Raw genomic sequence first — 14,704 nt, 5'->3', positions numbered from 1 at the left:
AGTTGGTCTCAGGAGTAGCACTGTGCTCAGATTTTGATCAAAGAGGCAAAATGGAATTTCTGGGCACCCTCCTGATTTCCCATGTGATGCAGTGACAGTGTCATTAAAATGTCCCTTTTACCTTTTAAAATAAAATCAAGGTTTTTTGTTGTTGTTTTTTTTTTAATTTCAAGGGGACTTATCGACAAAGAAAATATTCCTTCTGGGTTCAGCAGCCTCGAAGATTGTATTTTGAGTGCTCAGGATGTGGAAAAGTTGTATGAAAATACTTCTGGTTGTGTTGGAGAAAGGGGCAAACCTAAACGTCAGAAATCCAGTTCCAAACTCTCTGAACTCAGTGAAAATCAAGATGGTCTTGTGGTAAGTGAAAATTCTGTAAAATTTTTACTTGTAGCCAGTTAGGAAATACCACATCTCTTTTCTTTGCTATGTAAAATAATAATAATAATAATTCCAATCATGAGCTTATAGGACTATAGGATATGAGTTGTGAAGACCTTAGAGCTACTAAATATGCACACTTATATTTCTTTTTAATATTAAAATCAAAGCCGAGAAAAATTATATTCTACCAAAAGAAACAAAGACAGAACACTTACTATTTATTTAAATTGGCCTGATTTTTATCTCATTCTTTGGAGCATTTTTAAATTTTATTTTTGAAATATTGCCAATAAAGCCTTTTTATTTTCCCCCATTCTGTTTGTTCTTGAATATATGACTATTTAAAAAAATTAATAAACTTAAAGCCAAGTGAAAGAAAACTACATAGAGAAAGAGGGTCAACTATCTTTGTGTACAAAAATCTCTGTGTTCAGAAATTTAGTTTAAACCTATACTCTAGAAACTATTTTCTTCCAAATTAACCAGAAACAAAAACAAAAAAAAAAAACAAAAAATCAGCCTCTTACACAGTTACCTCAGAATTGAACCCTGGATTATTGATTTGATATATAAGTTATTACAAGTTATTGTATACTATTAGTATACGTCATCATTTTCTGTATATGCTTCAGTTTCTCTGAAAAGTGAGAACCAAAGTGTGTCTTCTTAGTCCATTTAGTTTTTAAAAATTTAACAACAACAATAAAAACTGAAGATAAAATTTATAACATAACATGAGCTGGAGTCCCCATAATAAATTAGGCAATGTCCGCTTTTACCATGCAATGTGTAAATACTCTGATCTATTTTATCTCTGACTAGCTTTTAGCTCCATGCTGGGTTTTTCATACATTTACTAATATGGGCCACCTCTTTTCCATTGTCAATTTATGCATGTGCTCAGAGAAGATTCCCAATTTTGCCCTAAATAAAATACACATAAAGGCAAATTCAGGGAAACATGTTAATTTCTTTTTTCCCCTCCAAATGTCTTGATGCTCTGTTTCTAGAAGTAATAGTGACCAGCTAGAAGGGACAGAAGCAATCACCCACCTCAGGTCCATTTCTGATACACTCCAAATAAAGAATGTAAGCTTTGGAACCATTATACATATTAAATGTTTTTAGCATTAACTTAATTCTTGCGTAGGGGAAAAGTAAATTTTTAAGTAAAATAAATGGTGCTAATTTCATTAGTTCTTTATCTGGCCCACAATTTGCTTATCTGCCAAAGAGATTACAATGACTAAAAGTCCAACACTTCATTGGAAAGAATGTACTCTATTTCAGTCCCTTTTTACGTGAACTGAAGCCATGAATATTTCTTTTCCACAAGGAATCATGTCTTAAATTAGCATGGTGGTAATAGCTAATAAAAGTGAAAAAGTACATTTATTCCTTAGAATCTGTGTTTGATTGATATAATAACTATAGACATTCTTTGCTTAAAAACATTTGAATGGGAGAGCCCAATGCCATCTTGGTCTTTTTAGGTGAAAGGGTTTGCCCCCATGTTAGTTGCCAGTTTCCTCATTCCAGGTTGTGAATGTCATGTATTAACATAAGTGAGCCAAGTGGACCATGTCATTTTGCAGTGAATAATTGAAAACCCTGCCAACACAACTTCCACGTAGAAAGTAAAGGTGCTGTCTAAGAGCTTTTCTAACTGTCATATGCCATGAATTTTTAAATCTGATCTTCACAGGTAACCACAAAGCAAATAGCCAGGGAACATAGCAAGTCTTTAGACTCCATCCTAAAAGTTAAGTTGTGCATCTTAACTTGTCACTTACTTTTGACCTTCTAAGTTTACTTTTCCCAAATCTCCCCCAAAACCTTTTCCTGCTCCATTTCACGTGCTTTACACCCTGAGTAAACATTTATTTCTAAACTGGGTGGGAGAGGGGAGAAATGCATACATAATTATATGCCTTTGTGTGCCAGGAAATATTTCAGGTCCTGGGGATACAGCAGTGAGAAAAACAGGCAAAAGTTACTGTCCTCATGGAGTTTACAATCTAGTAGGGGGAACAGACAATAATCAAGATAAGTAAGTAAAACACAAAATACGTCAGATAGTGATAACTACTAGGAAGAAACATAGAGCTGGAAATGGTGACAGGAATTGTGAGGGAGCAAGCGATGCAACTTTAAATGGAGTGATCTGAGAAGATCTCCCAAGAATTTGACATTTGAGTGTAAAGACTTAGAGAAAGTGAGGAAGCAAGCCATACTATCCTAGTAGGTGCAAAGGCCCTGAGACAATCATTTATCTGGAATGTTCAAAAAAACAAAAAAAAGGTACCGTTGTGATTGGAGGAGAGTGAGCAAAGTTAAAGAGGTAATGGGAGAAAGTGGGCAGATGAAGTAGGGCCTCATGGATCATTGTGAGAACTCTGCCTTTAATATGGATGAGATGAGAATCCATTTGAGGGTTCTAAGTAGAATAGTGATCTGACTTACTGAAATTTGAATCAACTGCTACGTTGAGAATAGTAAGCAGGCAATGGCAGAAAGAGAAACCCCAGTTAAGAGGCTATTGCAATAATCTGGAATTAAGATGATGATGGTTTGAACAAGGTGATACCAGAGTCAGCATGTATTTCCTTGCAGATTGTATGATGCACTACTCTAGAGGCACTGTTCCCATAGACTAAAATGTGAACAGTTCCTCCTAGAGTGGTGCATTGCAGTCATTGTGATGTGGTAGATGGATTCTGGGTGTATTTTGAAAGACCAAGGGAGTGAGTGTGGACAGAAAAGAAAAGTCACCTCAGGGGCTGTGAGCCATAAGACACACCAACCTTTAGAGGATGGAGAGATGAGAAGGTACCAGGAGAGGAGACTTAAGAGACTAGCAAAGTAGAAGACAGACAAGGTGAATTTGATGCCTTCGAAGCCAGGTGAACCCAGTATCTCAAAGAGGAGAGAAGGTCAGACGGTGGGTCAAGTAGAAGACTGCACGTTTGACCACTGGGGTTAGCAAGCTGGAGATCACTGAATAAGAGCGGTTTTGTTGAAGAGATAGGAGCAAAAGCCATTTTCCAGAGTAAATGAGAGGAGAGGACCTGAACACAGCGAGTGATAATTTCACACTGATCACACCAGCCCACAACACAACCAAGGAGAATATGCTGTAGACCAAAAAAAGCATCTTGCACATCTGGAACCTCTGAGGTGGGAACTGGCTGGGCACTTCGCCTTTGCCCTGTCACCTCTTGAGACAGTCATGACCAGCAGAAACCAAGAGGCTACAGAGAATTCAGAGCTTAAAAATTAGTGGTAGTGTGTGACATTAGAGTGTTCTGCCTTATCTCTAATTATTGCCACGGTCCCAAGCTTTTCCTCCTCCTTTAAACTCCTAGCTCATGCCTGTACCCTTCAGTCATTCTCAGAGCAAAACCTTGTCTCCTCATTTACTTGGAAGAACTAGGACACCCAGCTTGTGTTTCAGCAGCTTCCTTCCTGCTTCAAAACATCTCTAAGAACTCCACTCATTTTATTTTCTCACCTGCTCAAATGATAACATGGCTTTTCTAATTTCTGAGGTTACCCTCTAACTCAAGAACTGTCCGTGTAAATTCTGTTTTCTACCTCCATCTCCCCACCCCCATGTAAATGTACAAACATACACATACACTCACTCACACGGTTTTCATGGCTTCCTGTCCACTGGCTCATTTCTGTTGGCCTAGAAAAAGCATCCACCTCTAAAAGCTTCCTCTTCTGGGTGCAGTTTAACAGCTTGAATCAAAAGCCCATAACTCAGTCATGCATTTTATCCAGTAATCATACTTCTGCCACTCAGTTCTACTTAAATATGGAAAAGACCATGAGTATTAATTTGCTGACTGCAAGGCTTTCCATAATCATGGAAAATTAGAAGCAATCTAAATGCTTAAAAGTACGAGATCAGATTAGTAATGTGGATGTCAGTTCAGTAAAATTATTATTTAGAAGACCATGTAATAAAATAAAAAACATTGACAAGTTATATTTTAAGTGCTTTGTATATATTATCAATTCTAGTACTCCCAATTATCCATAAGGCAGATTTATTATTATTATTATTATTATTATTATTATTCTCATTCTAAACATGAGGGAAATGAGGCAGAAGAGATTAAATAACATCTCCAAGGTCACACACAAGTGGTGGTGCTGAGAGTCTACTATATCCTTCAATATTAAAAGTGGGTTATGAAGTGTGCGTTTATATATGTATCTATGTCTCTGTACCTTTTTATATATGTATGTCTATAAATGTATGTATCGTATATGTGTACATATTTGTATGTGTGTATATGTATGTATCTCGTGTGTGTGTACAAATGTATATAAAAATGTTCATTCCCAGGAAAAAAGACTGAAAGGAAATAAGCCTAAAGTGATTGATTGTATCATGGTGGTGGTAGCAGCAGTATTAGAAGTAGCTGTCACTCAAGGGGTGCGTGGGTGGCTCAGTTAAGAGTCCAACTCTTGATCTCAGCTCCGGTCTTGGTCTCACCGTCATGAGTTCGAGCTCCTGTTGGACCTCACACTGGGCATGAAGCCTCCTCAGGAAAAAAAAAAAAAAAAAAAAAAAGCGGCTGTTAGTGCATGCTCTGTTTTTCAGATGTTCCCCATATGAGTATACTAATTCTATAAAATATAGAGTAAGCATCACATTTATTGTACAAAAACTGAAAACATAGTCTAGCAGCTCTCTTATTTATAAACGGTATCTGTTTAATGCCTTGTGCACCCTCTGAAATCACAGGCAGGGTTCAAGGAAAGAGCATAGCTCTTGCAGTCAGACCTCAGTTTTCAGTTTCAACTTTATCACTTAATATCTATGGTGAGTGGGCATGTTATTTAGCCTCAGTTACTTTATCTGTAAAGTGGGACTGTTAATGCCTCACTGTGGTTTTTTTGTGAGATTTAAATGCAACTAAATGTGCTAAAGAATAGAGAAAACTGAACACTGTTCACACGTAAGTTCTTTTCTGCTCCCTAGATTCTAATGACCAGTCTCTTTTCCTTCACTTGCTATCCAACATTTTGAACAGTCTGCACTTCCTTGTTCTGAATCTTGCTTCTCACACTTGCTTGTTCAATCCCAGTAACCCAGATTCTACACCCACTTCTCTGGGAAACCTGCTTTCTCCCTGTCGCTGTCTGGACATGGAATTGGAACTGCTCTTCTAAGACCCCTGTGCTCTGACATTCTCTTGGTCCTTGACTCCTCAAGCCCTTGTGGGGCTTGATACTTCTTCCCTTTTTCTCAGAACCCTCTCCCTCTCCACCTTGGTGACACTGACCTCTCCTGTGTCCTGTGATCACGATGACTTTCTTCTGCGTCATCTCTTTCACTGGCTCAGCCTCCATAAAGCATAGGTGAATGTAGATGCTCCCAAGTTTTGTCTCATTTCTCTTTTCCATCTTTGCTTGAGAGCTTTGCCACTCACATGGTGTCAGATGTCACCTCTCTACCAATGACTGCCAAGTCAACATTTGATTGAAGCTCTCTGCAGTCCACCTTAGAAAGTGAGCATGTTAAAACCGAATTCATTGTCTTTTCCTCCTGAATCTCTTTTTCACCAGGCTACCCATCTGATTTCATCAGTCAACATCTTCTTGGTCCTTTTGTTTGCCCCCAGCCCCTCTTCCAGCTTTTCAGTTAGTTGTCAAATTTAGTGGACTCTACTTTAAAAATGGTATGAAGGACCCCCTTGTCCCTTTGTATTGCCATTACATCACTGAGGCTCTTGTTATAATTGCCCTGGAATATCAAAACAGTCACCTGACATGTCTGCATACCGCCACCCTCTCCTGTCCCCAGGCTGTCTTACCTGCCCCTGCAAAACAGTCATCTACCTAATGCAGCAATTTTCAACCCTTGTTTTCCGTGCACTAATTCCTGTCACAAACTACATGACAGTGATTCTCTGGGTAGTGTCAATGTAATGTAAAAAAGCCCCACATTGTGAACCACTGATTTAAAGTTATTCATTCCTTCAACTATACAACAACTAACTGTATGACAAGCATTCTTTGAGGAGCTAAAGACACAGAAGTTGTCAAAACAGATACACTCACAGCCATCCTGAAGTTTGCATTCTTATAGGATCAAATAAGAAACAAGAAAATATATAGTCAGATGGCAGTACATGCTGTGGGAAAAAATGCAGTGGGCAGAGACGACAGGAAGTGGTGGGGGGTGAAGGACTGATATACAGAAGATACCCTGGTCAGGCTCACTAAGAAGATTTGTGCAGGGACCTGAAAGAGGTGAGAGAGTGAGCCATCAGGTGAGGAGAGGGGAGAGGGGGCAGCAGGCTTCGCCTATTTGAGGATAAGCAAGAGGTTGCTGTGGTTGGAACAGGGTTGAGGAAGGAGCATTATAAGCAATGAGGTCAGAGATGTAGCAAGGGTACTGATCACTTAAGCCTTTATAGCTGTTTTTAGGTCTTTGGGATTTATCTGGAGTGAGATGAGGAACCACTAGAAGATTAAAAAGAAGAAAATCATTTTCTGATATACCTTTTGAAAGAATCGCTCTAGCAACTGTGTTAAGAATAGCACAGAGGTGGTAAGGGATGAACAAACACTAAAGCAAAATAATTGACGTAATCTAAGCAAGAATTGATAACAATTTAGGCCAGGATGATAGCCATTAAGTGGCAAGAAGAGGTCAGACTATGGATGTATTTTGAGGGAATAAAGAGGATTTTCTAATAGATTGGATGTGGATGTGAAGAAAGAGGTGGGTGCAGGATGACTCCAAGACCTTTAGAGTAACTGGAAAGATGGAGAATAATATTGGAGGGGCAAATTCAGAGGGAAAAACCAAAAGTTCCATTCAGATATGTTGAGCTTGAGATGCTCATTAGTAAAGAAGTCAAGTAAGCAGTTAGGTGTGTGAATCTGGAGCTCAGGGGAGAGATGAAGTTTGGAAGTCTTTGGAAGATAAGTTTGGAAATCTTTGGCACCAGTTGGCATTTAAAGCCTTGGGATGGTCTCAACTGGCACGTAGGGAACAAGCAAAAAGAAGGGCTCCAATGACTGCACTCTGGGACATACCAACATTTGTAGGCAGGTGAGAAGGTATAGGCAAAAAAGATTAGGAAGGAGCAACTAGCAATCTTCAGTACAAACATGGGGCAAGAGCCTTACTGGATTTTAGTCAGCAACAAATCAGAGGAGAGAAATTGGAATAGTGCAATACCCACATCTGCCTTTATGGTAGATTTAGGTAGGAGGAAAGAAGAAACCATCCAGTTGGTCAATTTCAAGAAAGAATCAGAGGAAATGAATTGGGTACTGCAAGCATAGAAAGTCTTTGAACACGTGTGGCTCTCTAGGAGCGAGGAAAAATGAAGCGGCAGAATCAGAGACAATGCAAGATCAAGAGAGAGCATTTAAAAGAGTGATATCGCAGAGTATTTGTGTAAGATAAGTCAATAGAGAAGGGAATTGATGTGCAAGAGAAGGGGATCCATTGCAGAATCAGTGTTCTTGAGTAATTGATAGAGGGTGGAACCTAGTGGGTGGGTGGAGGGGTTTGATTGTAACTTACTTTGACCTAAAGACTATTTCATCAGACACTTGAATGGTTTGCCCCACTACCTCCTTTACATTACGCTAAAGGTCTGCCCCTATGTCCTAGCCACAAGCTACCTTTCACCTAAGAAACATAAATACCCTTCTGACTTTTCAATCTCACCATGTTTATACACATCTAGTATTTCTTTCCTGTACATACTATTGAATAAGGAAAGAATATGCTAGCCACTTTGAATTTTGATTTGCCAATATTATCATTCAGAAAGAACCTATCTAGAAATGAAAAATATTAAGAGTGTAACAAACCACAGTTGGAGCAAGAACTTAATACAGAAGTCGTGATGGCAAGGACCAGTGTCTGTCTGGTTCCCCATTTACCATTGCACCCCAATGCCTAGCAGAGTTCAGCACTTACCAAAATCATGTGTTGAAAAAAACGAGTGCATGAATGGGTGCCATATTTTTTAGGGCAAATTGTGTCACAAAAGGCCCAAAATGCAAGGTCTTGAACACAGTAAATGTTCTTTCTCCCATAACCACCTAAAACAGGAGTTGAGAGCCAGGGAGAGAAGTGGAGGACTTGGTCCATACAGTTTTTCGAGACCCAGGCCAACTGTCTCCCTCTTCTTCAAGTAGCTTCCAGCACACTACGGTGGTTTTCATCTCCATTGCAACTCACAGAAGGACATCATGAGCATCGAGGAATGTACCTGCCGGGGTAGTTTATCAGCCAGGCCTGGAAGCCACACACGTTGCCTCACACAGCCTATAGGAGAGGAGTTAATCATGTGGCCATATCTCATTGCAAGAGAGGCCAGGAAATGTTACTGGGCCTGGGGCTACTTATTTCTGTGGAAGGAAAGTAGAGTGGATTTGGGTGGATAGCTAGCAACCTCTTCTATCAGCATTCTCGTACCCTACCAGTAGTTCTTTTTAAATATGGATTAAGTTATACAGTTTTCTGCAAGAAAACATAAAATGTACAAAAAGAAATTCAAATCCACATTAATCCTTCGTTAATAAGAATATGTCAAATATTCTCCTTCTCTGAGAGCTCAAGGTTAGAATAATGAACCTGTTTTGACTAGCAGTGTTCTCTGCAGCCTTCAGACTGAGCTGTTTGTATATTGAGAGAAGGCATTTTTTTTCAGTGTCTTCTATAAAGGCTTTGTCAGCATTTTACAGTTCTAGAAGACAAATTTGTCCTTGCTCCAAGTGTTTTCAAGTGCTTCAGTGGTCAAACAGGTTTTGAGTCTAGCTTTTAATGCCAAAACAGAGAGGGGGGCCAAGGGGAAGAATTGAAAATAAATTCCACAGTCTCAGGCTAATTTTTTCATGGCTTTTGCTCTTTTTAGATTTCAGGATATTTTTATAATTAAGGAAGGTGGTTCTTAAAATTCACTTCCTTCTGACACATAAAAACTGTCCAAATAAATTATATCATAGCAGATATGTGTGTTTTGAAAGTCACTGGTAAGCCTTAAATGAAGCAGAATTTTATGGATTGTAGACTAAGCTTTATCTGTTTTTTTTAATACAGTTCAAGAAGCAGTTTCATTAATTTATACTTAAAGTCATAATCTGTTCTTTGCTATTTCTTAAAATGACCTATTTAAAAGAGCCTAAGTTTAGAAGACCAATTAAAATAAAAATGAATGCAATAAAACATTTTTAAAGAGTTTTATTACTTTAACCTTTAATAAATGAAAACATTAATGAACCACTCTTTTACCACACCTAGAGAAGTGTTTGGGACATAAAACAGTTCAAAATCTTCAGAAGGCATTGAGTCAGTATTTTTTCATAAGACAAATACTATTAACAACTGCAGAACATTCGAAAGTCCAGTAGCATACTTCTCATACAATGGAAGTCTTCTAATTCACCTGTTATTTTAACCTACACATTCTGTTTCCTCTTTTCTCATCTCACTGAAGTGGAGGAATTGCTGATCTATTTCTTTATCTTTCCTTCCTAAACCTTAGGCAAAAAATGGAAGTTAGAATTTATAACATGTTTTGTGCCCATGGAAATAGGTACTTTTGTTACTGTATTCAGAGATCTTTACTACTGTTGTTTCATTCTGAAAAAAATTGAGGTAGGTTGCCAGTTGTAACACATTCTTCACATGTTCCTGTTCCCAAAAGGTATAGGGGCAACCCAACTGCCTTGGCAAAGGAACACTGAGTGCTTGCTTGCTGCTTTAAGTGAAAGCAGCTCATGAATATTCAACAGTCTCAAACATGTAGACAACATGAAAGTTGGAATTGTCATAAAGTCTTAGGAATATAGAACAGTTTTGAAAGTCACCCTTTGTCTATTACATCTATAAAAACTCAAATCCTTGGGGAGTTCTCAAACATAGGGATCAAACATGTTTTAAAAGTGGAGTCGGGGAGGGAGTTGAAGTTATTGCTTACTTATTTTAACCCTGGAGAACAGCTAGACTTTCTCACATTTTACAACCGTTTTTTGCAAAGCTTTCCATTATTAACATAGCTATCTTTTTTCTATAATTCTCAAAATCTATAATCAATTATATCTTGGTTCTTTCTGTTTAGAAAAAAATTCTTATAGCATCTTACTGAAGTATCTTTAAATTCATATAATATTAAAGCTTATTTTCTGTTCTCTTTCTGAATATTTCTTAGCCTTAATGTGAAGATTTTTATTTATTCAGAAATAGTCATTCGCGTATAATTAAAAAATGTATTTCATTGACACAGTTCTAAAATTATCTGAGGGTAGAAGGTTGTACTTTCCCTAGGAATTCATGTTCCATAACTTTAGGAAACCTAATACTGTTGCCCAAGATCTTACACTAAAGATTTTGATAATCTATTAAAGATTACCAATGAGAACAAACAAAGATTGTCTGTCATTGATATATCTCTTGTTTTTCAGGAAGATCACATTTGGGTAATAAGAGCAATTATGCTTTGCTTCAAGGAGATCCATTTTAGAGAGGCCTCTTCTAAATATATAATTGAATTTTGTCATAATTTTCATTTGTCAGATCGATTCTCAAATCAACTGTGTAAATTATCTAAGTGTCTAAATTGATGTTTAGTAATGGAAGACACAAACACTCCAGTTCCTGGGGACATTTCCTTAACTGGAGAAATAATAGTAAAATATTTTAGGGGAGGTGGATCTCACAGTTTCAGAAATAATAATCATGGCATCAACAACAATAGCTAATATCCTTTAAATGTACCTGGTATTATTCTAGTGCTTATACATGTGTTATCTCCTTTAATCTTCATGACCACCTATATTAAGTCTTGCGATCTCCATTTTTCAGAAGAGGAAATTGAAGGTCAGGTAGGATCATAACAGTTGGTAAATGATAGAGCTAGGATTCAAACCCAAACATTCTGACTCCAGAGTCACCATTCTAACTATTATGTTAATACTTACTGTGTCTCCCTTTGTTTCTACTGTTTGATGGAGCCCAGGGTTTTAAACTTTACGAATTCCAGGTAAGTGGGTCAAACCAAGGTAAATGGAAAATAATTCATTCATCTACTGAGCCAAAGATGAGTTTTCTACTCCAATTATGTGTTTATTTTGTAAAGATTTTTATATATGTCAATTTCATCAGATTATTGTGAACCTTAGTCAGATTTACTTTGTGAAGGGTTTTTCACGATGGAAGGCTATGAATATGTAGATGAACACATGTTGCTTCAATAATATTATTCTAATGATACACAATAGGTGGGTTGTGCTTAATGTCCTTTTAATGCAGATACAAATCTTTGAGTTCAGTGAAATTCAGGTTCAGATCTCCAAGGCAGCTATTTTTTTTTTTTTTTCAGTTTAGTGAATGTAAATGTGTTCTCATTTGCTTATTTGTAATCTTCCTTCATGGGGATGGCTTACTTATTATGTGCTCAGTTGCCTGGATTGTATTTAGAAAGCTTTGGCCACATTCACAGAGGCAGTCAAAAAACCTTACAGATATGCCTCCCGATAAGTATTAAAGCCCTCTTGGCCAACCTGAAATACATGCTATTCAAAGTAAATTTCCTGTTTATATTTTTCCCATCTTAGCTGATATAAAGATTAATATTAAATATCACAGAAACAAAGGTTCTTTACGCCATTTCTTTTTATGGATAGTTTACAGTTTAGCTATGTGTTTTCCCACTTTATATTTGCAGTTTATACTGAAAATATGTTAAATGAACAATGAATGTTACGTTGGTTTCTAATTAGATTCAGGGTCAGATTCCCCAGTTCTAGTACTTTTTCTTTTTCTTTTTCTTTTTTTTTCTTGTGTATTTATTTATTTTGAAAGAAAAAGCACAAGTGGGGAAGGGGCAGAGAGAGGGAGAGAAAGAGAGAGAGAATCCCAAGCAGGCTCCACACTATCAGTGCAGAGCCCAATGCAGGGCTTGAACTCACAAGCCATGTGATGATGACCTGAGCCAAAGCTGGACACTCAAGTGACTGAGCCACCTAGGCGCCCCTCCTTAGTTCTAATTCAAATGCCGCCACCCTGATGTTCTGACAATCTGGGTTTTGCTATGGTTAGCTCTAAGATATGGATGATACCTAACAAGGACATTATAGGATATAGTGATCATTTCTATGATGGTATCAGATACCTTCATTAAGGGGATGATAAAACTCAACATCCAATTTTATGCAAGTGGCATATACTAAACTGTCATAATTTTACTGGTTTTAACAAAGATAGAAATAGGACTTGAATTAGCTTATATCTGCATATTATCTGATTTTACTATTTTAAATAAAGGAGGATCTTCTGTTGCATGTTTCTTACCATTCTTACTGGGTAACAAATAATTTGTTTTGTTACAGAATATGGAAAGCCTCAACTCCACACCATCTCATGAGAGGGCTGGACCTGATGATGTTGAACTGATGTCCGATGAAAGGTAATTTTAGCATTTTCTCCTCAAATTGCTTACAAGAGCATGAATAGCTTTTTTTTTTTCTCACTTAATGCAGTGTGCCTTATAAGAACTAAAAAGAATAGAATTAAAAGACTGTATGTTCACCAACAGTATTTTGTAGCATGGGAAATGCTTGGAATAGAAAATCTGCCATGGTGCTCTTAAAGACTACTGTATGCATTGTTGTATTTCTAGTTTTGTTTTATTTTGATTTTTTTTGTTTTATTTTGTTTTCGAATTTTATCAGAATTTAATTTAGAGCCACTCAGCTTCCTTTTAAAATGAATGAAGTCATAAATTTCAATGGATGAAAAGCATTGTTCTAAAACAGATTGACCTTTTATGATATTTTGTTGTTGCTGTTACTTGTAGCAAAGAAAATGAAAAAGACGGCAGACATACCCAGCATTTTGAGGTGAGTAGCTAAGAAAATTGTGACTGTAATGGGGCTGTTCATACATTCCTGAGAGCACATGGGAAGCATTATTAGACTGTCAGTAAGGGATAATGAGATTAAGGGACAGGACTGTGATTGGTTTTCAGAAGGCAAATACTGAGACATAAAGATTCCATGAGAAATCATAAGAACTCTTTTCTTTGCTTTTTAAATTCTTTTTTTTAATATGAAATATATTGTCAAATTGGTTTCTATAGCTTTTTAAAATCTTTTATTTTGCTTGCAGAGAGAAACTTCAATAGCATGGAGATTTCTCTTTAGATTTTCTGTAAAATAAAACAAAAAGCCAAGGCTACTGGTTTGATTTTTTTTTATGTTTTATGCATTTTTTAAGTGATTGAAATAAATAGGCAGTAAGTTTAGTGGATCTATCACAGAGATTTATCTCATTAATTTTCAAATTAAGATAAACTCAGTGTGAGTTACTAAACCCAATTTGTTTTCTGAGTTTTGTCTCATTTTAAGTAAGCCATGGAGAAAAAGTATCTAACTCTCTTATGTTGTTTATATCTTAAAGTTTTGGTGATTTCCTGTATTCCTTGTTCTCCAAGGGCATTGCCATGCTGGCCAAAATGATTTCCCTTTTCCCAACCCTGGCTTCCATTCAGTGTGCTTAACCCCATTTTTCATTCACGTATGTGTACATAATCTACTTCCAAATGCTTTCAACTCTACTTTCAATGTTTTTATCAATTTTTCTCTTTGGCCAGATTTAAAGCATTTTTCAACCTCTTCTTGAGTTCTGAATCTTGAAATACTAATTATACATAGAACTCTTCCTCTAACCCAGTGATTCCTAATCTTTATTGGACATTTTCTAATTCACTGATGGATTTACTCAGGAGCATGCATTGAGTCCTGCTGTGGACACATACTGTGTTAGAAGCTGCGATTCAGTAACGGCTCCAGTCCCTACCCTCCATGGAGTTTTATAATCCAGGAGACTGAGAATCTAAAAGCTGTAGACTTCTTCTTAGAAAAATGCACACTTTGTGTACAATTGGCATAAAAGAGCTGGGAATTAATTGCCAACTCCCCCTGTTCCCTGCCAATGCTGTGGACTCATCATATTCCCTATGTTCAGTTCTTGTCACGTATACTTCATCGACCTAGCCAGATAATGGAAGGGGAATGCTTCCTCTTTCCGACTTCCAGCTGCTGGGCCACTTCTTTCATCTCTGATTTCCAACCCATTTCAGCTTCCTTCCTTGGGACCCAGGCAACGAGCTAACATCTTTTTCCTTGACACCAGGTACCTTTGTCAGAGCCCCGTGATCGCGTTGTTTCCTTTTTCTTCTTGTTTCACCCTCTCTCTGTTCTTTTCCTCTGCTCACAGCAAGCACCTAGTCATCATGCCATTGAACGTTACTTTAAAGAAAATTGCTTCGCCAGC

The 14,704-nt window shown here is 37.4% G+C and overlaps 1 protein-coding gene across 3 annotated transcripts in view; it reads left to right on the top strand.

Annotated features, from left to right (window-relative positions):
- Positions 1–14,704, top strand: part of FAM13A (family with sequence similarity 13 member A) — a 330,318-nt gene that overhangs the window by 265,566 nt on the left and 50,048 nt on the right. For all 3 annotated transcript variants that reach the window (XM_049630875.1, XM_049630874.1, XM_049630876.1), the window contains 3 exons: positions 174–360; positions 12,760–12,836; positions 13,227–13,269. In XM_049630875.1, the coding sequence (XP_049486832.1) occupies positions 174–360; positions 12,760–12,836; positions 13,227–13,269 (307 nt within the window). The remainder of the gene's footprint in view (positions 1–173; positions 361–12,759; positions 12,837–13,226; positions 13,270–14,704) is intronic.

The sequence above is a fragment of the Panthera uncia genome, chromosome B1, assembly GCF_023721935.1.
Source record: "Panthera uncia isolate 11264 chromosome B1, Puncia_PCG_1.0, whole genome shotgun sequence".
In the NCBI taxonomy this organism is placed as follows: domain Eukaryota; kingdom Metazoa; phylum Chordata; class Mammalia; order Carnivora; family Felidae; genus Panthera; species Panthera uncia.
This window is presented reverse-complemented; position numbering and strand designations above follow the sequence as displayed.